The sequence below is a fragment of the Camelina sativa genome, chromosome 2, assembly GCF_030686135.1.
Source record: "Camelina sativa cultivar CO46 ecotype springtype chromosome 2, ASM3068613v1".
Taxonomy (NCBI): Eukaryota; Viridiplantae; Streptophyta; class Magnoliopsida; order Brassicales; family Brassicaceae; genus Camelina; species Camelina sativa.
Window position 1 is genome coordinate 19,604,994 of NC_141881.1, and position 24,517 is coordinate 19,629,510.

The 24,517-nt window shown below is 40.4% G+C and overlaps 1 protein-coding gene and 1 non-coding gene across 2 annotated transcripts; both read left to right on the forward strand.

The window, feature by feature from the left end:
* Positions 1-15,698: 15,698 nt before the first annotated feature.
* On the forward strand, positions 15,699-15,805 carry LOC147948892 (small nucleolar RNA R71). Its single transcript, XR_015586182.1, has one exon. It is a non-coding gene; the product is annotated as a small nucleolar RNA R71 (small nucleolar RNA).
* Positions 15,806-19,304: 3,499 nt separating this feature from the next.
* LOC147948893 (uncharacterized) lies at positions 19,305-21,818 on the forward strand. The gene is made up of 2 exons (XM_087477442.1): positions 19,305-21,246; positions 21,463-21,818. Exons 1-2 carry the CDS (start codon positions 20,808-20,810, stop codon positions 21,588-21,590), a joined length of 567 nt encoding a protein of 188 aa, XP_087333568.1. The 5' UTR covers positions 19,305-20,807; the 3' UTR covers positions 21,591-21,818.
* Positions 21,819-24,517: the final 2,699 nt, after the last annotated feature.

Here is a 24,517-nt window from a genome sequence, read left to right on the forward strand (position 1 = left end):
CTATCTTCTTTCATGGTATCAGAGCCATGGATAGAACCATGGACCTTTACTCTACTCCTTCGTTACAGATCTCAAATTGTGTCACTTTAAAGCTCACTGAGCAAAACTACATTATCTGGAAATCTCAGTTCGAATCTTTTCTCAAATCTCAAGATCTACTTGGATTTGTTGATGGCACTCGCAAATCACCGGAGAAGAAGATACCTATCCGCAACAAAGACGGCAAGGTTGAAGAAGTTCTCAATCCGGACTTTGAGAGTTGGTCCAGATTTGACCAAGTTGTTAAGGCGTGGCTGCTTGGGTCAATGACCGAGAATGTTCTTCGTCTAGTCGTGGGCTCTGCAACAGCTCAAGAGGTATGGGATACTCTAGTTGCTCACTTTAATCGCACCTCCTCCTCTAGGCTGTTTGAACAGCAACGTCGTCTGCAAAACTCTGAAAAATTAGACAAGAACATGTCTGACTATCTTAGGAGCATTAAAGATATTTGCGATCAGTTAGCTTCTATTGGTGATCCTGTTAGTGAAAAGATGAAGATTTTTGCTGCTTTAAGAGGTATGAGTCGTGATTATGAGCCAATGATCACTGTTATTGAAGATTTAATGGATCGAAGTCCTCAACCAACATATGAAAACGTGATCTTTCGCCTAACTGGTTATGAGGATCAACTTCAAGGCTACTCAACCTCTCCTGATGTCTCTCCACATCTCGCCTTCCACACCATGAGATCTTCAAATTTCTCAGGCAGAGGACGTGGCAATAGAGGTAGAGGACGTGGCAACGGCTACTCGACCAGAGGGAGTGGCTTCCATCAACAGTTCTCAGGCTCGCCTTAGTTCTCAGTTTCTTCTCAGTTTCCAAGCTCGCCTCACGGCTCTACTAAAACTGAGTTACCAGTCTATCAGATCTGCAGCAAACGAGGACACAATGCTCTGGACTGTTGGTACCGTTTTGATGAGAGTATCAGAAACCAGAGGTTGTAGCTGCCGCTTTCTCTGCTCTTCATATCACCGATGTAACTGACGATGGTGCTTGGTATCCAGATTCCGGTGCAACAGCTCATATTACCAATAACACTCAACGTTTGCAGAAAGTTCAGCCTTACACCGGAAACGATACAGTCATGGCAGGTGATGGTAACTTCCTTCCCATTACTCACATTGGTTCAGATAATCTACCTTCCACCTCAGGTAATCTCCCTTTAAAAGCTGTCTTGGTTTGTCCTACAATAGTGAAATCTCTGCTTTCAGTTTCAAAGTTGACTAAGGATTATCCTTGTGCAATTACATTCGATTCTGATGATGTTCTTATTAAGGACAAGCAAACAAGCCAACTCCTGACAAAGGGAAAGGAAAAAGATGGTCTTTACAAATTGGAGGATGGAAAGTTTAAGACATTCTACTCTACCAGACAAATCAAAACCTCTGATGAAGTTTGGCATCGAAGATTAGGACATCCTAATGCTCAAGTCCTCCAGCTTCTTTCTGCAAATAAGGAAATTCAAATCAATAAAAGTACTAGCAACATGTGTGAATCGTGTCGGCTAGGGAAGAGTTCGAAATTGCCATTTGTTTCTTCTGATTTTCATGCTTCTAGACCCTTAGAGAGAGTTTATTGTGATCTCTGGTGTCCTTCTCCTGTCTCTTCCATTCAGGGATTCAGGTTCTATGTAGTCTTTATTGACAACTTTTCAAGATATTTTTGGTTTTACCCTCTTAAGAGAAAGTCAGATTTTTGCTCTATATTCATCAAGTATCAGCTCCTTGTTGAAAATCTTCTTCAAAACAAAATTGGAATATTTCAAACTGATGGTGGAGGTGAATTCATAAGTCAAATACTCTTGAATCACTTGCAAGAGTCTGGTATACAGCACTATATTTCATGTCCACACACACCACAACAAAATGGGTTGGCAGAAAGAAAACATAGACAACTTACAGAAATGGGTCTCACTCTTATGTTTCAAAGCAAGACACCTCAAAGCTATTGGGTGGAGGCATTCTTCACTGCTAATTTTCTCTGCAACCTCTTACCCACTACCTCTCTTGATGGTGATCGTAGTCCATTTGAAGTTCTGCACATCAAAGCTCTAGACTACTCAGCTCTCCGCACCTTTGGATGTGCTTGTTACCCAACACTTAGACCATATGCTTTAAATAAGTTCGATCCCCGGTCTCTCAAGTGTATTTTTCTAGGTTACACAGAAAAATACAAGGGATATCGTTGCTATCATCCTCCTACTGGTCGTGTATATTTGAGTCGACTTGTCATATTTGATGAAGCATCATTCCCATTTGCAGACACATATGCTTCTCTGCAACATTTTGTTCCCACACCTCTGTACACCGCATGGATCAAAGGCTCCTGCAGTGGTTATCAATCTTCTCAAGTCTCTGACCACATCTCTTCCAGTGAACCTCAATCATCTGCAGATTCTGCACCTATTCTCTCAGTTCCAGCTAAAGCACCAGTGGATTCTGCACCTGTCTTACTCGATCCTATACCAATCTCATCAACCTCGGTGGTTTGTGTTGCTCCTCCTACTACTAATGATTGTTCACCTGAATGTTCAGCTGATTGTGATGAGGAATGTACTGAGTGTACGACAAGCTTAGACCTTGTTCCTATAGGCAACAGCGTTCTCTCATCACCACCTCAGCTGACTACATTCGGTGCTACAGATCAACCTGAAACATCAAATGCATAGCTCCAACTGGCATCTACTCATCCAATGATCACATGATTAAAATCAGGCATTAGTAAGCCAAATCAGAGATATGCTCTTCTCTCTCACAAAGTGTCTTATCCAATGCCTACAACGGTCACCGAGGCTCTAAAGGACGAACGTTGGACTGCTGCTATGGGTGAAGAAATGGGCAATTGTAAAGCAACCAGAACTTTCTTTCTTGTTCCTCCTCCACCAGATATGAATGTGCTCGGCTCAAAATGGGTTTTTCGAGTTAAGCTTCATGCTGATGGATCTCTAGACAAATACAAAGCTAGACTCATCGCTCAAGATTTTAACCAAGAAGAAGGCATTGACTATCTTGAAACGTATAGTCCAGTTGTTCGCACTCCTACAGTTCGAGCTGTTCTTCATATTGCTACTCTTCTCAATTGGGAACTAAAACAAATGGATGTTCACAATGCTTTTCTCCATGAGAATCTTACAGAAACTGTTTACATGAAGCAAGCTGCAGGTTTTGTAGATGAAGAACATCTTGATTATGTATGGTTATTGCACAAATCACTCTATGGACTTAAGCAAGCTCCAAGAGCCTGGTTTGATAAGTTCAGCAATTTTTTGCTTGAATTTGGCTTCTTTTGCAGCATCCCTGATCCTTCTCTCTTTATTTGTGCTAAAAATGGTGATGTTATCTTCATGTTGCTTTATGTTGATGACATGGTGATTACAGGAAATTCCTCCAGTCTTCTCAATAGTCTTCTTGAAGAGCTCAACAAACGTTTTCGCATGAAGGATCTGGGTCAACTGCATTATTTTCTGGGGATTCAGGCTCACTTTCACCCTGGTGGCTTGTTTCTTTCTCAACAAAAATATGCTGAAGACCTTCTTGCTGTTGCAGCCATGTCTAATTGCTCTGCAGTTGCTACACCCCTACCACAACATCTCAAAAAAGCTCCAAACCAAGATAAACTCATTGAGAATCCTAAATATTTCAGAAGTCTTGCTGGCAAACTACAATATCTGACTCTTACAAGACCAGACATTCAATTCTCTGTTAACTATGTGTGTCAGAAGATGCATGCTCCTACTGTTTCTGATTTTCATCTTCTCAAACGTATACTTCGCTACATCAAAGGCACTACTACAATGGGGATCTCTTTTAGCAACACCACGAACGGCAAGATGAGAGTTTTCAGTGACAGTGATTAAAGTGGTTGCAACACTACAAGCCGCTCCACTGGTGGTTTGTGCACATTTCTTGGTGATAACATCATTTCCTGGTCTTCTCGCTACAGAAGCAGAGTACCGAGCCATGTCCGAAGCTACTTCTGAGATCACTTGGCTTGTGAATCTCCTCCGTAGTCTTGGTGTTCCTCAGTTTGAAACACCAGAGTTGTTCTGCGACAATCTCTCTGCTGTGTACCTCACTGCAAATCCAAGCTTTCATGCTCGTACGAAGCATTTTGCTACTCACTAAAATTACGTTTTTGAGCAAGTTTCCTTTGGAAACCTCATCGTCAATCACATCTCCGTTGATTACCAAATTGCGGATGTTTTCACCAAATCACTTCCACAAGGTCCTTTTGAGGAATTACGATTCAAACTTGGTGTAGTTGTTCCACCTACTCCAAGTTTTCGGGGGCGTATAAACAATACAGCTCCAAATGGCAACGTTTCTGTTAAAGGCCCAGAAAAATTCAGGTCCAGCTCAAGCCCATCAGCTTCTGAGTCCAATTCACCGTCAACGGTTACCTGCAACAAAAGACAAAGACAAAACAGAGAGAGTCAGAGGATTAGCAGATGTTGCAGGCGACAAGAACAGAGGATCAGCAGAAGCTGCAGGAGGTCCAAAAGTGACATTACAGAATAGGTTTGAGCTTCTGGGATCATGTGATACCAATGACACTATGAAAAAAAAACACACCAGCTGGACAAGAGTAGAAGCATCTAGACTCTAGGGTTAAAACATTGTATCACTATAAAAGCACAATGTCATTGTAAGAGAAACTTAAGGTTGAAGAAATAAGAAAACAAAATATATTTCTATTTCTCTATCTTCTTTCAATACTTTGCAGAACTTCGGTTGAATCTTTGATCCGATTCAAAGAGACGTGCAAGCAATGGAACGCTCTCATCAGCAGCGACATAAAATTCAAGAAAAATTAAAGCATTTGGATCATCACATTCAAACTCCCGAACGATTCCTAAGAATCGATGATGCTCGCGCACTACAAATCATGGATCTGGTGACCAGAATCATTACAGAAAGACCAATACCATGTAAGAAGAAATTTTTTTAGGTTTAGGTCTTTGGATCTACTGCTCTGATACCATGTAAGAGGCAAAGCTTGATTCATATTATGTGCAGCATTTACAATATATATAGCCTCGTACATAAGGGTTTTGCTAATGATTAATTACAATTATATCCTTTGTCTATATCTCTCCTTTACATACCAAACGATTTTCGTGATCCGATTTCGATTTCTTGGATGGTTCATTGTGACGGACTCATGCTCTGTATATGTGAAGATTCAGAACGAAGAGGAGGTTACGTCCGTCTCGCAGTTTGAAATCCGTTTTTGAGGAGAATCAGATGGATCGAACCATCGGTTGATTACTGGATAGATGATTATTTCGGGGTTGGATACGATGATGCATCTTGTGACAACTACAAAATCTTGAGGTTTGGTTTTAATCGGTCGTCTTCTCCCCTTGGTGATACAATTAGAGTCTTTGAGATCTATGAAATCATGTCTGATTCATGGAGAGGTATTAATGGTGGGTTTGCTGCGGATCTATATGTGGAGTGGGAGTGTGTGTCTGTTAAGGAAAAAATGTACTGGGTTGCAAATGAAGTTATTGATGAACATTATTCCATTCTATGTTTTGACTTCTCTTACACTTGATCATTCATACTTTTCTTACACTTGTCATATAAGTGCATGTAGCAAACCTGTTTTTGAGGGACTGCTGATGTTTTTTTTTTTAACCCAACGGTTTAGGTTGTTTTAGTTTCTCATCCAATGGTTACAATTTAAGATGATATTATTAATTATTTAAGGGGCATTCTCAAAAATGCCTCTTTTTCCATACTCCTTTTTAAAAATACCTTTTCATGTTGACCATTTTTAAAACTACTCCTCATTATATACAAAATGACCAAATTATCCTTTTTTGAGTGACATCAAGAATGTACAGTCATCAAAATCGAAAATATTTTCCCGCCAAAAATAAAAAAAATTTTCTCGCCAAAATTTTTTTTTTCCCGCCAAAATCGAAAATTTTTCCCGTCAAAAATTATTTTTTCCCCGCCAAAAAAGTTTTTTTCCGCCGAAATCGAAAATTTTTCCCGCCAAAAATATTAAAATTTATACCTTATAAAAACATTGTAAACACTTATAAAAACCTTTTAAAAGCATTTACAAGGTTTTTAAAAGCGTTTACAAGGTGTTTAAAAACCTTTTAAAACCGTTTTAAAAACCTTATAAAAACCTTGTAAACGTTTTTATAAGGTTTTTAAAAACATTGTAAAAGCATTTACAAGGTGTTTAAAAACTTTTTAAAAATCTTTTTAAAATCTATTTGAAAACCTTTTTAAAACCTTTTAAAAAACTTGTAAACGCTTTTACAAGGTGTTTAAAAAACCTTTTAAAACTCTTTAAAAAATCTTGTAAAGGAAGGCTTTTATAAGGTAGAAACCTTATAAAAACCTTGTAAATTTTTTTGGCGGGAAAATTTTTATCAAATTCTTTTTGACAAAAGTTTTTTTGGCGGGAAATTTTTGACGGGAAAATATGTCGGAAATTTTTTTGGCGGGAAAATTTTGTTTTTCTTTTTATTGATTAAAATATTTTTCATGTAAGGGTAAAATGATCATTAAAAATTAAAGGAGTGCAAAAATAAAAATGGTAAAAAGGGGTATTTTTAGAAAAGGGTATACCAAAAAGGGTATTTTTAACAAATTTTCATTATTTAATTTATTAAATAAATGAAAATGCACCTCTTTCTTCATTTCCCAAATCGTCGTTTCTTTTTGTTTGCCCTGCGGAGTCAACCCTTCTCTTCGTAAAAACCTGTTCAATTACCTCTTTTCATACCTTTATATTTGAAATTTGTTCAAATTACAACTTGTTTGGTTTTGTGCACTTCTCCCTCGCTTATTCTCTTGAGATGTCTTGTTATGTCTCTTACAAAAAACGTCGTTTCGTTGCCTGTAAAAAATAGTGGTGTCGTAGTACTTTAGGTTCTGTTACAAAAAAACGTCGTTTGGTTGCCTGTAAAAAATAGCAACTGTTTAATAAATTCGTTGGTTCTTGAGTTATTTAATTCGTTTGTGACTTTGTATGATCATTTTCAGTTCTGTTTTAGAATCCCTGATTTGCAATTTTTATTCACTCATCATCGCTGATCTGGATTTGATCTTGCTGTTCATCATTTTTGTACCTTCTCTCTGTTTCTCCTTTTGGTGTATACGTATTGCATTTGTAACATTTATTCTTTGATTGAGTAAACGTATGATGGTTATTTTAGACATTTATCTTCAGCAACATGCCGTTATGATCAGGCAATGGTCAATAGATAGGAAAAAAAAGAGGTGAAATTTCCTAACGTCTCTTTTAAAACTGTAGGTTGGGTTCATTCCCGGTGAGTGTGGAGAAAGGTTTGAATGTTTGCTTACCAAGGCTTCTTGATCAAAGGTCAATTAAAACCCAAGGTGCATTCAACCACGATCTAGTAGTGTCGTAGCACTTTAGGGTCGAATCCACATAAACCAAACAATGCACTATAAAATTGTGAAGATCAAGTCTAGCTAAGGCAAAAAGTAATTATCAAAAACAGGAAAATAAAAGAGTGCTTAAATTCAAAGAAGAGTATTGGGCATTGGGAGTCTATTAGGAATTATGATCACTAATTCAGATGATAGATTGGAAAGCATTAGATACCGTTCTTGAACTCAAATCTCAAATGTAAAACTAATCTACTGTCGCAGCATTAGTTATCTATTCATTGAATTGATTAAATTCTAAACCGTCGTTTGAATCTAGCAATCCTAGCAAGCAATAAGTTCAAGTTTGATTTTGTTCACAAGGTGCCTTAACTTCAACTTCCGTTGGCTAACGATCACCTTGCTCACCTATGTTTTTTTCAAGAAATTCAACAACACTTTTGATGCCTAGATGAATTAAACCTATAAGGCTATAATCATAAACTAGGTAGCTAATCTAGTTTAAACATTAAAAACAACAATAGAGGAAGAACACAATAGATCAATCCCAAATCTAACAACCTAAGTTCAGAGAATCATAAAACCCCTTTTGAAACCCGAAACCCAACAGAGAGACTACTCAGACATCGAGCAACAACAACCACAAATCAAATATGAATAAAACATGTTTGAATTGCCAAGAGAAATAAAGGGGTTCAGAATTCTTCTCCAAAGGGTTAGAAAGGATCAGAGATCTTCTCACAAAGCTTACAAGTACTCAAAAGCTGCGTAGAATAAAACTTGTCTAACCAAAAACAGACAAAAACTCAAGAACAAAGAAAAGGTTTGAAAGTGGAAACTCACATATTCTTGGGAAATCTTCTTTGCACTCTTCATCACATCAAATTAAGAACTACTTTTTGTACTCTGCCCATGATTAGGACCAACACTCCCTACTCTAAACTCCACAGCCTTAGAGAACCTTCAGTCTCCCCATCGTTGTCTCTTTACATCAGATTAGTAAAAAGGTGTGGTCTTTCCATGGGAGTATCGATCATTGAACTTTATTGACTCCTTCAACCTCTTATCGCCCAAGACCTCCTTCATATACTCCCTTTCCTCTCTCTTTTCTCACTTCCAAAGGATTGATTTCTTCCTAATTTTCTAGGGTATCATTTTTTGTTTTTTTAATCAATCCTTTGCTCTTTTTCTTTTAGGACAGGTTTCCATGAATTCCGAAAGATGCACGGGTTTATGCACACCCCTTGGCTCACTTCTTTTATTACCTATATCCTTTTATTCCTTTCTTTTTTTTCTTTTTTTTTCTGAGTACTAAAGGAAAGAGAGAGGGGAAGCATACTTTGCTAGGAGATGCATGTCTCGTGAGGCTTAAGGGAGGAGTCTTGTCTGATGTATACCAAGCCCCAAGGTAAGAAGTTAAATCCGGTTAAGTCTTGTCAAAGCTAGAGACAACTTCTGGTTCAACTTATTTTCCTCCTTAGCGAGTGTCTTTTGGGGTGTGTTGAGCCTGCTCATGTTCATTCTAAGCTTCATTCCAAATCAGAGGTACAAAAGTAATCATAAGAGTGTTAGATCAAAGCAGAAATTCCTAGAAAAGCTCATAATTTCCAAGTTTTTTTGGTTTTTTTTTTATAAAGACTCGATGAAAACCGACTCAAATGAAATAAGACCAAAAGGAAAAACAATCAAAGAAAACATAGTTAGTAACTTGGGAACGTGTTCGCATTCCCCTTACCAAAGGACCTCGTCGATGTCGCAAAGAGCATCAGTAGGAGGCTCAAAAGCGATGTTCTGTGTCTTGCAAAGTGAAGTGTGGAAAGGCATAGGAATCATCATGTAGCGAAGGTGACCATCCTTGTCCTGAAAACGGTGGACGAAGTTGTGACGCACTAGAATCTCACTGGTGAATAAATACTTGAGGTCAAGCAACTTCCTCTGGGTAACCGAAGTGTGCGGTGGCAAAATGATGCCAAATACTCGATGATAGGAGTCACCAAGCTACCAATCAGGATCCTCTTGTTCTTAGCATTAGCCATGTTTCTTCGCACCTGCTCAAACTCCTTAGAAAGTAAGAATCCAATGTTAACATCATGAGTTTGTTGGTAGATCAGGGAACTCGGAGCATGGAGGAACCGCCGAAGACCGTGGAAGAACATCCACAACTCAGGTAGCTGCAATGTGCTAGTCTCAGCCCTAGCATAGATGGTGTTGCTTAAGAACTTAGCAGTGATTCGAAGGACTAGGTTGCGGATGCGAGACTGCCTGGCTCCACGAGAAACATAATTCCCAGCTCCAATCAGTTTCCAAATGTCAGTCCTGCTGTCTAGCTTCTCCATCTTGCATAGCTTGTTTTTAGGGAAACCAAAGATGTCACAGAGGTCGAACATAGATATGAAATAGTGCTTCTTGAGCAAGAAGAAACTGATCGAACAGTGCTCAACCACCGTGTCATAACCGCCTGGCAAATCCACTCGTATAGTGGCGAGAAACTCTCGTGCGAGCTGCTCATGTAAGTCCCATGCCTTCTCAGCAAAAGTACCGAACCCCATGTTCCTTACCAACTCATCTAAGTCTGCTAGCATGGCCATCTTCTCAAAAAGCTCTCGATCAACAAAACGAGTTGGCTCCATCTTACATTGAGCGAGTAGCTTCAACCACTTAGCATCCTCATCATTCCAAACCCTTGTTGGTGGCTCCTCAGAAGGAGTGGCAAATCCCTTACCACCGCGGCGTCGTTTGGGCATTCTCTGCAAGAGAGGAAAAAATTCAATATGTGAGAAGGGGAATGTAATTGAAAAATTCCCTAACTATTCAACATATTTTACTAGCCTATACTAAATTCAAACCACAACAGCCTAAATCAAGTTCTAAAATTCCCTGAGGACGGCGAGAGAGAAGGAAGGAAGGAGGAAAAAGAAATTAGGTTTAGCATTGGGAAATTGGACACGAAACCGGGTTTACCCGGTTCAATTTAAGTCCAAAAACCGGAATACCAATTTCTTTCCTTCTTTTCTCTTTTTCTCTCGATTTACTTACCTGGAATGGAGATCGACTGATCCAAAATTGAACTGGCTGATCCTGGCGGCTGCGAAACATACCTTTGAAAGGAATTCGCATCTTCTGGGTTTCGAACCTGTTCCTGAAAATAAAGCTCACTACCAAACGTGATTCTCGAGTGGCTCTGTAAGGTAAACAAAAATAACAATTGCCTAAAGAAAAAACAAACCAAAGAGAAAGGTAAGCAAATGCAAACCCTGTGGGTTGCCTCCCATTAGCGCTTGTTTAGAGTTGCGAGCCTGACTGTTTTTGCTGCCTAAGCAGCTTGGAGCTCCACCAGGGGGAGGGAGGCCTCCGTCGGATCATAATCCGCAAGGTACGGCTTAAGGCGTTGACCATTAACCGTAAATTATTTTCCTTCTTGGTTCCAAAGCATAATGACACCATAAGGCATAACCTCTTTCATTTGAAAAGGGCCGGACCAACGAGAACGCAATTTCCCAGGAAAAATCTTCAGCCTTGAGTTGAAGAGTAGAACCAAATCATTTGCAGCAAAGTTCCTGGGAATAATCTTTTTGTCGTGTAAGGCCTTGGTCCGTTCCTTGTATATTTTGGCATTCTCATAAGCATCCATGCGAATTTCATCAAGCTCATTCAGCTAAATAAGCCGTCTATCTACTGCCATCTTGACGTTGAAGTTCATTTGCTTAGTCACCCATAGGGAATTGTATTCGAACTCGACAGGTAAGTGACATGACTTCCCATAAACCAGCTTTAAAGGGGTAGTTCCAATAGGCGTTTTATAAGCGGTCCGATACGCCCATAATGCATCATCGAGCTTCAAGGACCAGTCCTTCCTGGTTGAGTTGACCGTCTTCTCTAGAATGCTTTTGATCTCCCGATTTGAAATCTCGACATGCCCACTAGTTTGTGGATGATAAGGGGTAGCAACCTTGTGTGTCACGCCATGCTTTCTCAAAAGGTTCTCAAAGAGTTTGTTGATAAAGTGAGTTCCCCCATCGCTTATAACCACTCTAGGAACACCAAACCGTGGGAAAATTATGTGCTTGAACATCTTGAGGACCACTTTCAAATCATTGGTAAGACTTGTTAAAGCCTCAACCCATTTAGAAACGTGATCCACTGCCACAAGTATGTAGAGATTGCCATAAGAAGGTGGGAAAGGCCCCATGAAGTCGATCCCCCAAAAGTCAAACACCTCGATTTCCAAGATAAAATTTTGTGGCATCTCATTCCGCTTACTTATGTTCCCTCGTCGCTGGCAAGAGTCACACCGGGAGACAAAATCGTGTGCATCTTGGAATAGAGTAGGCCACTAGAGGCCGGCTTGGAGCACTTTTGTCGCGGTTTTGAATGCAGCAAAATGTCCTGCATAGTTGGAACCATGACAGTGAAAAAGGATGCCTTGAACTTTTGATTCTAGAACACATCTTTTGTAGAGGCCGTCAGCACAATGCTTGTAAAGATAAGGTTCATCCCAGAAGTAGCGCCGTACATCTCGTAAGAACTTTTTCTTAGCGTATCCAGTGAAGTTCGGAGGTTCTTCTGCAGCACACAAGTAATTTGCATACCATGGGGAATCATTACCTATTTGTTGAAGAATCTTGGCATCGACCTTCTCCTTACAACAGTCCATGAAAGCTACGACCACATACACATTCTCCTCAGGTAATCGGTCATCTATGGGGATATATTCATCAATTCTCAGCCTAGAAAGGTGGTCTGCCACGCCGTTCTCTACCCCTTTCTTGTCCCTTATCTCAAGGTCGAATTCTTGCAAAAGCAGGATCCACCGTAACGTACAGTCTCGGTTTAGCATCTTTTTTTGTTAACAAGTAATATAGTGCAGCGTGATCGGTGTGTACAATGACCTTGGAGCCGAACAGATAGGACCTGGATTTTTCAAACGCAAAAACTATGGCAAGTAGTTATTTTTTTGTCGTGGCGTACTTGGTCTGCCCCCCATCGAGTGTCCTGCTAGCATAGTAAACAACATGTAGCTTGTTATCCTTCCTCTGTCCTAAAACTGCTCCAACAGTAAAATCACTTGTGTCACACATAACTTCAAAAGGCAGATTCCAATCGGGTGGCTGGACTATTGGAGCTGATATAACCGCTTGCTTTATTGTAAGGAAAGCCTCCAAACATTCTGCATCAAACTCAAACGAGATGTCCTTACACAACAGCTGGGTAAACGGCCTGGCTATCTTGGAGTAGTCCTTTATTAATCGCCGATAGAAACCAGCATGGCCGAGGAAGCTACGTATGTCTTTTACTGTATTCGGCGGCTGTAGAGCGGACATCACCTTATCTTTTTCTGTTCCCTTCTCAGAAATCTGATGACCAAGAACAATCCTATTAGTTACCATAAAATGGCATTTTTCCCAGTTCAGAACAAGGTGTATATCCACACAACACTGAAGAACCTTGCATAGATTAGACAAACATGAGGAGAAAGATGAGCCATAAACTGAAAAATCATCCATAAAGACCTCCATGATATCCTCGATTAAGTCAGAAAAGATGGACATCATGCAACGTTGGAAGGTGGCAGGAGCATTGCATAGTCTAAAGGGCATCCGTCGATAGGCGAATGTGCCATAGGCACAGGTGAATGTTGTCTTCTCTTGATCAGCTGGATGTATCAAATTTTGAAAAAAGCCAGAGTATCCATCCAGGAAACAGTAATAAGGGTGGTTCGCCAAGCGCTCAAGCATTTGATCGACAAAAGGTAGGGGAAAATGATCTTTCCTAGTGGCAGCATTGAGTTTGCGGTAATCGTTGCACATTCTATGGCCCGTCACTGTTCTTGTAGGGATCAATTCATTCTTCTCATTCGCAACAACCGTCACTCCTCCTTTCTTTGGTACTACATGGACTGGACTCACCCAAGTGCTATCAGAGATTTGGAAGATAACTCCGGCACCCAAAAGCTTGAGGATCTCCTTCTTTACCACCTCCTTCAAGTTTGGATTCAGTCTTTTTTTATGTTCGATGGATGACTTAGAAGGGTCTTCAAGGTGAATTTGGTGTGAGCATAACTCCGGTGAAATACCTGAAATATCATCTAAGGAATAGCCCAAAGCCTTCCTATATTTTCTTAACTCGCAGAGCAAGAGTGCAGTCTCAACATTATTCAGGTTAGAATTGATAATAACAGGATAGGTGGAGTTTGGTCCAAGATAAGCGTCCTTAGCCCTTCAGGGAGTGGTTTCAAGTCCAACTTTGGAGTCTTGAGTTCGCTCCAGTCCTCCTGTTCTCCTTGGTCCCAGAGCAGGTCTCGGGATCGGTTGATCCATTTTCAGGAATGGTCAATCCATCACTTTTATCGGTTATCTCCACAGGAGGGGTTAGATTGGCCAGTCCAGTTTCCGGATCGGTCAGTCCAGTTTGCAAATTGACGAAAAGGACTTCATGTCCCAGAACTGTTGCAACATCGAGTGTCTCTTCCATCTTCACAGTCTCCTCAGACAGGTATCCCAACTCTTGTTCCTGCTTTGTCAAAGCTACGGCTAGTTGATCATTCGAGCATACCTCCTCATAAATTTCGTCCGATATTCCCTCTATAGTGTCAAGTTTGACCATCGATGGTAGGCTTCTTAGCGACCTTCTCAAGATTAAATCTCAGCACCAAATCGTCCATGTGCAGATCAATTTTTCCTTCATGGACGTTTATCATTGCACCCACGGTTGCTAGGAAAGGCCTTCCTAGTAGGATGGGGTTTTGGGACTCTTCGTCGAGTTTCAAAACGATAAAATCAGTGGGTATGTAGTAGTTTCCAATTTGCACTGGTAAGTTCTACAACAACCCTTCTGGACGACGAGTGGAGCGATCATCTAGGACTAGAGTCACTTGAGTGGGCTTGAAGGTATACAGTCCAAGTCGCGTAGTAACGTTCAGCGGCATCAGGCTTACACTAGTTCCCAAATCGCAAAGGCAATTACTGAACTTGAGATCTCCTATTGTGCACGGTAGTGTGAATGGGTCCTGGATCCCCACACTTTTCTGGCATTCGGTTTTGAAGCATGGAACTGCATTCTTGTGTGAGGTACATGACTCCTTTCTCCAGGCTGAGTTTATCGGTGAGGATTTCTTTCATGTACTTCTTAAGGGACGGTACCATCCTTACTGCTTCGATAAAAGGGAGTCTGACCTGAAGTTCTCTTACCACTGATTTCAGCTTTTCATACTCTCGCTCCTGTATCTTGGACTTGCGACGCGTAGGGAAAGGGAGTTTGGGTACATAAGACGGTTGGGGTCTGCAAGGTTGCTCCTCTTCAGTGACTTCTATACTAGAGTTTGCAAGTCATACTCAGCTTCGTTGGTCAGCCTTCGAGAATCGTTTTCAGTTCCAATGTCGAGGATTGGCCAGTCTTGTCGTGGGATTGGTCAGTCTCTGCTGTCTGCTGAGGTTCCTTTAGCACTTAGCATTCAAGAACTCTTTTGGATTAGCCTCATTTTTGCCCGGAAGTGTACCTGGAGGTGCTCTAACCTTTGAAGCGGACTGTGCTCCTTGGGTCTCTAGGACCCACATGTGAGTGTTTAACGTCTCAATCCTCCCATTCAGCTCTGAGTACATGCTATCGATCTTGACACTCACCTCAGTGGCATTCTTTTTCTGATTATCCATCAGCGCATGCATCATCTGTTCCAATTTGCTTTCTTGCGGAGCTGCTGGTTGAGGTGGAGGTGCTTGATAGGCTTGTGCGAAGTGATTAACTTGAGATTTCTGCTGGAAATTCGATCCTCCAAAGCATGTCCCATTGTTCTGGAAGCCCTGTACAAAATTGCTCTGCTGAGGTCACGGTGGATAGACCTGATCCTGAGGATTCTCAACATTGTTGCTTCTATAGGACATGTTAGGATGATTCCTAAAATTTTGGTTAAAGCCTCGATTCTGAAAATTTCCTTTTCCTCCTATGTAGTTCATCTCCTCCGTACCCTCAAGGTATGTCTCAGCTCTGAAATCTGCATATCCCCCGGCTTGTTCCTCGCACAAATTAAAATTTTGGTGATCTCTTTTCAGTAGGAGATTCACCTTGGCTGTGAGATCCTTAATAGCATCGGTCTCGATAGCATTGACCCGAACCATACGATCATAGTCTGTGCCGTGATTGCTATTGCTTGCCGCAAGATTTTCTATCAGTGTATTGGCCTCATTTGCGGTGTTGGTAGAGAAATCTCCTTTGCTAGCTGTGTCTAATGTCATCTGGTAATTCTGTTTGATACCCCCATAGAAGAAATTCGTCAGGTTCTCTTGGGTGTAACCGTGGTGAGGACAGTCTCTCGGATATTCCTTGAACCTCTCCCATGCTTCACAAAATGTCTCCATGCTTCCTTGAGAGAATGTAGTAATTTTGCTTCGCAGTTTGGCTGAGCACGATTTGGTGTAGAAGTGATTCAGGAAAGCTGCTCTACATTGTGCCCAAGTGGTGAGCGATCCAGGATCAAGAAGGTTTAGCCATCTCAGCGCCTTATCCGCCAAAGAAAACTGGAAACAAGTCAGCATGAGGTAGTCGTAGGGGACACCATTGGACCTCGTCGTACTTATCAGTCTTTCAAAAGCCTCGATGTGATCTAGAGGACTCTCCGATGGCAACCCGTGGAACACACGATTCTGAACCAAATTGATTAGACTATGCTTAATCTCATAGTCTTGCCTCGTAGGGGCGGGTGGTTATATCGCAGATCGATTTGCAAACAGCCTGTTGTGAGCATCTTCATCCCTCAAGGTGGTTTGCCTTGTTGGCAGATTCGTTGCAGCTTGTTCTTGCTGGTCCTGCCTCTGCTGTTGTTGGACGATACCCAACTGAGGGTTGGGTTGATGAGCTCCTGCTTCTTCTCCGTCAGCCATAGGGTTGGTCTGGGCTTTTGCTTTCTGGTTTTCGCGTTCAAGCTGTGCTAACTCCTTGTTTCCTAGTATACGCAAATTGGCTATTTTGTGGCTCCTTGTATGCATACACCTGAAACAGAAGAATAAGATCACAAGAACTAGTTAGTAAACTAAAATAAAATAAACCTTAGACTAAACGTGAATCTAAAATTTGAAAGGCAATGTTTTGATCCTCGGCAACGGTGCCAAATTGATCAAAGGTCAATTAAAACCCAAGGTGCACTCAGCCACGATCTAGTGGTGTCGTCGTAGCACTTTAGAGCCGAATCCACATAGACCAAACAATGCACTATAAAATTGTGAAGATCAAGTCTAGCTAAGGTAAAAGGAAATTTGTGTAACAAGTAATTATCAAAACAGGAAAATAAAAGAGTGCTTAAATTCAGAGAAGAGTATTGGGCATTGGGAGTCTATTAGGAATTATGATCACTAATTCAGATGATAGATTGGGAAAGCATTAGATACCGTTCTTGAACTCAAATCTCAAATGTAAACTAATCTACTATCGCAGCATTAGTTATCTATGCATGGAATTGATTAAATTCTAAACCGTCGTTTGAATCTAGCAACCCTAGCAAGCAATAAGTTCAAGTTTGATTTTGTTCACAATGTGCCTTAACTTCAACTTCTGTTGGCTAAGGATCACCTTGCTCACCTATGTTCTTTTCAAGCAATTCAACAACACTTTTGATGCCTAGATGAATTAAACCTATAATCATAAATTAGGTAGTTAATCTAGTTTAAACATTAAAAACAACAATAGAGGAAGAATACAATAGATCAATCCCAAATCTAACAACCTAAGTTCAGAGAATCATAAAACCCCTTTTGAAACCCGAAACCCAACAGAGAGACTACTCAGACATCGAGCAACAGCAACCACAAATCAAATATGAAGAAAACATGTTTGAATTGCAAAGAGAAATATAAGAGTTCAGAATTCTTCTCCAAAGGGTTAGAAAGGATCAGAGATCTTCTCCCAAAGCTTACAAGTACTCAAAAGCTGTGTAGAATAAAACTTGTCTTTTTAGAGGTCGAGTCTCGTGCTTAAATAATAAAATAAAACCCTAAAAGTTGGTTTGAAACATAAAAGGAAAAGTTGCTTCGGGGATGGGACTGGTTGATCTCGAGCGAGGATCAGTCGATCCGGAATGTTTTTCTGCTCTCACTCCATCTGCTTGCTAGCCCGATCATTCTTCAACCAATTTAGCTCCACATGCATATTTTCATCCCCAAAACACTCAGATTCCTTCCAAAGTTACCTAGAACCTGTAAGGACTCACACAAGACTAAAAAGACTCTAAAAGCACACTTAGACTTAACAAAAGATTCAAAACAAATACAAAAACTATGGTTAAAATCCTATAAAATGCAGACACATCACTTCTTCATCTACAATGTTTATGATTCCTCCATAATATGAGAATTCGTTGATATATATTAAAAGAGTCACGGCTCCTATTTTCAACATTCTTACCAGTTACCACTGCTTTATCCTTATCATGAGTCAGTTGTTCTTGTCTCTTACTTTTTTGTTTTCCATATTAGTACATGTCAAAAGCAATTCTGTTAACTTCATTAATGTTGTAAGACAGGAAAAGATGTTGTTTATAAATAAAAAAACATATCTCGCTTGTTACCATTTCTAGAGTTATGGGAATCTATGGATTGATGGGCAAGTAATCATAGATTTGGTAGATGCTTGGATATATCTGTATCTTTCTCCCCAGTCTCAAAACAAAGAATTAGATCCATGCTTTTTTAAATATCTATATTTTTGAATTTGTTCCGTTAATGGATATGTTGGGTTTATTAAATGTAGAGATTAAGACTACTTATGTAGATTTTGGGGATTAGATGGCTGTAATGTATGTTTCAGTTGGAGATTTGTTAAATGTTGAGTCAGAACCACTAAGCATGTTACTTAAAAATTACAAAGTTCAATTTTCTCATGTAACTGTTTTCTGCAACTCTTTATTTGGGGTTTTTGACTATATATTTTTGGTATTTGTACGGTCAGAACGCATAAGCAATCAGTCACCATTCCGCACCTGCCGCTGAAATGGATCAATTTATCATTAACCTGCCGCCGTTGTTGTTTTTTTTTTGTGACGTTACATCTTACTGTACATTTTGCCCTCTAACAATTTTCTCATGATTTAGTTGCTCCAGGCGAAGAAAAAAAACAAATGTCTCATCAACCGAGATAATATATTAATATGAGAAGCACAAAAAAAAAGAGTATTTAACTAAGTAACATACATGTTAAGGAACTCCTTTACTTCGTTGCAAATCCTAATTTTTGTAATACGGCTTTTTCAAGTTTTGCCAAGTAACTCAGCAATCTATTCAGCATATTCTTTAAGGAAGTTAACTCGCAATGGAGTGATCCTCCATCTGTTTTATTGTTGTTTGATCTTCTCTTAATGGGTTTATGCTTACTTTGTATGTAGTGATTTATGTATTTCAGGTCATGGATGCTTCTTTATCAGATTTTGAAAGTTAGCTAATAGCAAGATATTTCATCAGTGGTTTCATTTTAATGAGAAATTCATAGAAGAGCATATGAAGAAGCTTTTTTAATTTTATCATCCAATCAACATTTATTAGGAGAGCATATAAGGGAGTATTTAAAAGCATATGCTCTCATATGCTATTTTCCTGTATGCTCTCATTTGAAGCATTTCTCAAGCATTTAACTCTAAAATATTAATATATATTTAGATAATTTTAAATAATTAATTATTTTGTAAAAATAGAAAATTATGATTTCATAAAAGATAATTCTTTTTTTTTTTGTGGTAGGTACAGATAAATTTATTTGTTATAACATAATATATATGAGAAACTACTTAATGTTATTATTTAAAATAATATAATAATTTATTTAATACATTAAACTATTAATGTGGATATAACGTTTATAATATATTATTGTATTGTGAATATACACGTTAAATTAATTTCGGATCTATCTAATGATTCTATGTCTTTCTTTTGGTGGCGATATAGGAGGCGATTTTTTGATCTAGGTTTTGAGCGATGTGTTCCGATGAGTTTGGGAGACGGAGAGAGGAACTCTTCCGTTCTCTAGTGGGTGAGAGAAAGCAGGGTCAGATCGGAAGTCTGATTCTGTGTATTAAGAGGTTTCCTCCGATGGTTTCAGAGTATGGGGTTAAATCAGGAAACTCGATACAATCGGATCTTAAGGATTTGATCTGGTTGGATTTGCAATTCCATTTCTGGGGAAACGAACGGATTGCGGTTGCGGGCTTGATTGGGGATCCAGTTTCGGATTCGCTGGTAGTTATGGTGGTGATTGGGATCGTATATTCGCGGGATTTTATTACACGGTTTCATTGCTAAGGAGGATATTGTTTCTCTTCTGCGTTGTGTTTGGGATACGGAATTGATGGTGTGACGATTTTTGGGTGGTCTTTTAGAATCTCGTTGATTGGATTATTCCATCATTTGCGATGAGGTTCAAGGACGGATATTCGAGTATTTAGTTGGGACCTGGTTCTCTTTCGTTCCATCTGTGTCTCCTTTCTTCTCATAGTCCTTAGTTCTATCTGGTGTGTTTTGTGGTATACTGCTGTGGTTAGTGCTCGGGTACTGTCGTTGGTGTCTTTCTTTATGGCTCAGTCATCGTTTCTTAAGGGCAAGGCTCCTTTGGTGCGTACGGAGACTGTTAAAATCTCCAATTCGGTACTGGCTCAGAGGATTCAGCAGTTTTCTCTCACCCTTATAGGGAGATTGATGAATCCATCGATGCAGCGGATGGAGTTTTTGGTGTCCACTTTGCCCAAGATTTGGAAGCTTGAAGACAAAGTGGTAGGAGCGGATTTGGGGCAAGGTACATTCCAATTCAATTTCGCAGAAGAGTCTGATCTGCAAGGAGTCTTACAGAATGGTCCTTACCATTTTGATAGCTGGATGATCTCCTTGGTGAAGTGGGAGCCCATCATTTCTTCAACTTATCCTTCAGCCATCAACTTTTGGGTGAAGGTTTCTGGTATTCCAATGCACCTTTAGGAGTCTACTACATTGGAGGCTATTGGCAAGAAGATTGGGTTTATTCGAGATATTGATGAAGAAACCGGCAGTGTTTGTGTTACAGTCAATGGCTTCAACCCTCTCCTCTTCAAGATGGTAGTGCCATTTGAATCGGGTGATGAAGTGATTGTCTCAGTGGAGTATGAAAATTTGATAGGTTACTGTGATAACTGTTATCGCCTCACTCATGATGAGAGAAGTTGTCCGGAGCTCCAAAAGGCAGTTGGGGGTCAGGGTCTTGATAATCACGGGGATAAACGTGGAATTCAACGCCACCAGGGGGTTGCAAAACAAGGTGTTTTCACAATGATGGTGGCTGGGAAAAGCCCAGGAGTCGGTTAAAAGAGCTTTGGAATTTCAGGCTCACGATCATGTTCCTGAGGTGGGTAGCTCTGGTCATTACCAACAGAATCGACAATTTGGTATGGTTTCGTACAATGCAGCAACTAAGGGTTTGGGAGGCCAGCGTGGAGTTCAAATGGGTTCACGAGAGTACATGGGTCAGTCTTCTTCCCATCCCCTTAACCGTAAAGGGACAGGAAAGGCATGGCCAAAGCCCATGTATAAGGCTAAAATTGGTCAAAAGGACAAGCAGTTGCAAGATACTCTTGGTCGGATTTCCGCGGTGGCTGCTCAGGGTATTTCGCTTAGAGATACAGAGATGGAGAGCTCTCCTAAACACAGAACTGGGAAGGTCGGGCTTGAGTTGGAGTTTGACGAAGCTAACGATGATCTCCTTGAGGAAGGGGAAGCTACAGAGGATTATCTTCATGAGGAAGATGAGGTTGGGGTTGATCAGGGTAATACGGTCTCGGTAGAGATGGGGTCGGGTGGTTCAGCGACTAAGGAGGACAATCTCCAAGGTATTTCTTCATCCTCTCCGCTTGACTTGGTTGTGAATGTTGTAAGTTCAGCTTTACAAGGGGTTAATTTAGGTCGAAAGACAAAAGAGGTAGTACGGAGATCGACTATTCAGACTAAGACTGTAGTCAAAAAACCGACTATAGTCAAAAAACCGGCTGTGTATTTAGCATCTCCCGGTAAACGCCTGCTAGCTAAAGCTTTGTCTAAATCTGCAGGTGAAGGTAACAAACAGAAACGGTCAGGGAAGCAAGGGAACAAGGCCATGGATGGCAAACTTGCTGGTGGGGGTCGACCAGTTACAAAGGGGATGGTGGCTCTCCTGAAACCACCGGCTCAAACGTGAAAATCTTGAGTTGGAACTGTCAGGGCATTGGGGCAGACCTGATAGAGAGTTATTTGGAAGATTTGTGGAGGAAGCATCGTCCAAATATTTTATTTTTGTCAGAAACCAAAAAATGTTTTTCTTATTTACAAAAATTTCAGAATAAATTTGGTTATGAAAAACTGTATACTGTTGAACCCCGCGGGGCAAGTGGTGGTTTGGCTTTATTTTTTAAAGATGAATTAAATTTATCTATTCTCTTTGATAATGATCGTATTATTGACACACATGCCTTGGTTGGCCAACAATTGATATTTTTGTCTTTTGTTTTTGGGGATCCGGTCCCTCAACATCGCGAAAAAGTTTGGGATAAATTAATAGATATTGGGTCTTTTCGAATTGATCCCTGGTTTATAATTGGAGATTTTAATGAGTTAGTTGGAAATCATGAGAAGCAGGGTGGTGCCTTGCGATCAGCTTCTTCCTTTAAGCCTTTTATTTCAATGCTTTGGCATTGCGGGATGCTTGAATTCCCTTGTTATGGAGAACAATTATCATGGCGAGGGAACCATTTTAATAATCAAGTAGTTAGATGTCGATTGGACCGAGCCTTGGGTAATGAGGATTGGGATGGGTTTTTTCCAAATTCGAAGGTGGATTATCTGGAGATGATTGGTTCGGATCATAGTCCCATTTTAGCTACTTGTTTGACGACGATACGGAGACAGCAAAGGCAGTTTAGGTTTGATAAACGCTGGTTGGGCAAGGAAGGTTTAGTGGGTGCGGTTGAGTCAGGGTTGAACCGGACAAGGAACTTTTGGATTACGGGTTTTGTCGATAAGATAAGAAATTGTAGGAATTCGATCTCCTGGTGGCGGAAAAATAATGTCAGTACTGGTCCATCTGTCATTGCCTCTTTGAAGGCGGCGCTTCAAGAGTCGAAAATGGATGATTCGATTCCACAGGCGGAAATTAGGGACATTGAGAGGAAACTAAAAGAGGCGTATCGTGATGAGGAGATTTATTGGCAACAGAAAAGTAGAAAATTCTTGTTACGGGTGGGGGACAAAAATACATCCTATTTTCATACATCTACCAAACAACGGCGGGTGCGTAATAGGATTGTTGGTCTATTTGATGTCAATAATGTTTGGAATGAATCAAGTTCTGGCATGGAGAGTATTGCTACATCATACTTTGAGGATCTTTTTAAGAAATCGGATAGTAGGAGTATTTCAGAGATGCTTCAAGCAGTTACTCCAATTATTACGGATAGTATGAATATAGCTCTGACTCGGGATATTTCGGAAGCGGAAGTCCGAAAGCTTTATTCGCCATGCATCCGGAAAAAACTCCAGGACCGGACGGAATGACGGCTCTGTTCTTCCAACGGTTCTCGTCCTCTCTTAAGGGGGATTTGGTGGTCCTGGTTAAAAAAAATTTTCGAACTGGTAATTTTGATCCGCTTCTTAATGAGACTAATATATGTCTCATTCCAAAAGTTGATCGACCGCAGCGGATGGCGGAGTTTAGGCCGATCAGCCTTTGTAACGTGAGCTACAAAATTATTTCCAAAGTCTTGTGTTTTTGGCTGAAGCGTTTATTGCCCGCCTTGGTTTCAGAAACACAATCAGCCTTTGTTACTGGTCGTTTAATTACCGATAATATTTTGGTAGCTCAAGAGATGTTCCATTGGCTAAATACTAATCGGCGATGTAATTCGGAGCTTTTGGCTTTCAAAACGGATATGAGTAAGGCATATAATCGGGTTGAGTGAGATTTTTTGGAGGCGGTTATGGCCCAATTAGGATTTGATAGAAAATGGATTTCATGGATTATGTGGTGTGTCTCGTCAGTATCGTACCAAATTCTTCTGAATGGTCAACCCCGGGGTTTTATTTAGCCACAGAGAGGATTACGGCAAGGGGATCCTCTATCGCCTTATCTATTTATACTTTGTACAGAGGTATTGATAGCTAATATCAAAAAGGCTGAAAGGGAGCAGAAATTAACGGGTATTTCCATTGCCCGTAGCAGTCCTACTGTCTCGCACCTGTTGTTCGCTGCTGATAGTTTATTCTTTTGTAAGACAGAGGCGACTGAATGTAGGACGGTAATGGATATAATAGGTAATTATGGTAGAGCCTCAGGACAAGAAGTTAATCTGGAAAAATCATCTATCATGTTTGGTAAGAAGGTCCCGTCGGATATACGATCTCAGTTGAAATCCATTATTGGTATTTCTAAGGAGGGCGGCATGGGCTCTTATTTGGGTATTCCTGAAAACCTGCAGGGTTCGAAAACTAAGGTTTTTAGCTATGTCAAGGATCGCTTGGATGATCGAGTAAATGGTTGGTCTGCGAAGCACTTATCGAAAGGGGGCAAGGAAATTATGATTAAATCAGTGGCTTTGGCACTTCCAACACATGTTATGTCATGTTATAAATTACCACATGAGTTGACATCTAAATTAACGAGTGCTATCTCAACTTTTTGGTGGAAATCTAATGATAAGGCTCGAGGTTTGTACTGGGTTGCGTGGGACAAATTATGCAAAGATAAAAGTGAAGGGAGTTTGGGTTTCCGAGCTTTGGAACAATTTAATGACGTTATGCTGGCCAAACAATTTTGGCGGTTAATTCACAATACGTCGTCTTTAATGGCCCGGGTGATGAGAGGACGGTATTTCAGGAACAAACATCCTCTTATGGCAAAGAAACCGAATAATCCTTCCTTTGCCTGGCGGAGTATTTATTCAACTAAGGGATTGGTGGAACAGGGAACGCGATGGGCTGTAGGTTTTGGTTGTTCCATCTCGATTTGGCGGGATCCATGGTTACCGGATATCCGTTCAAGATCTGCGAATGGTAGGGGGAGGTTTTTACTCCCGAGTTTGATGGTTAATAATTTATTTAATCCAGTTACAAAGGATTGGCATTTGCCTATTC

Coding starts and splice junctions, on each gene's coding strand:
- LOC147948893 (XM_087477442.1), top strand. CDS start 20,808: ATGGTTTCGTACAATGCAGCAACTAAGGGTTTGGGAGGCCAGCGTGGA. Junction 21,247..21,462: donor TAAGGAGGACAATCTCCAAG/GTATTTCTTCAT, acceptor CTAAATCTGCAG/GTGAAGGTAACAAACAGAAA.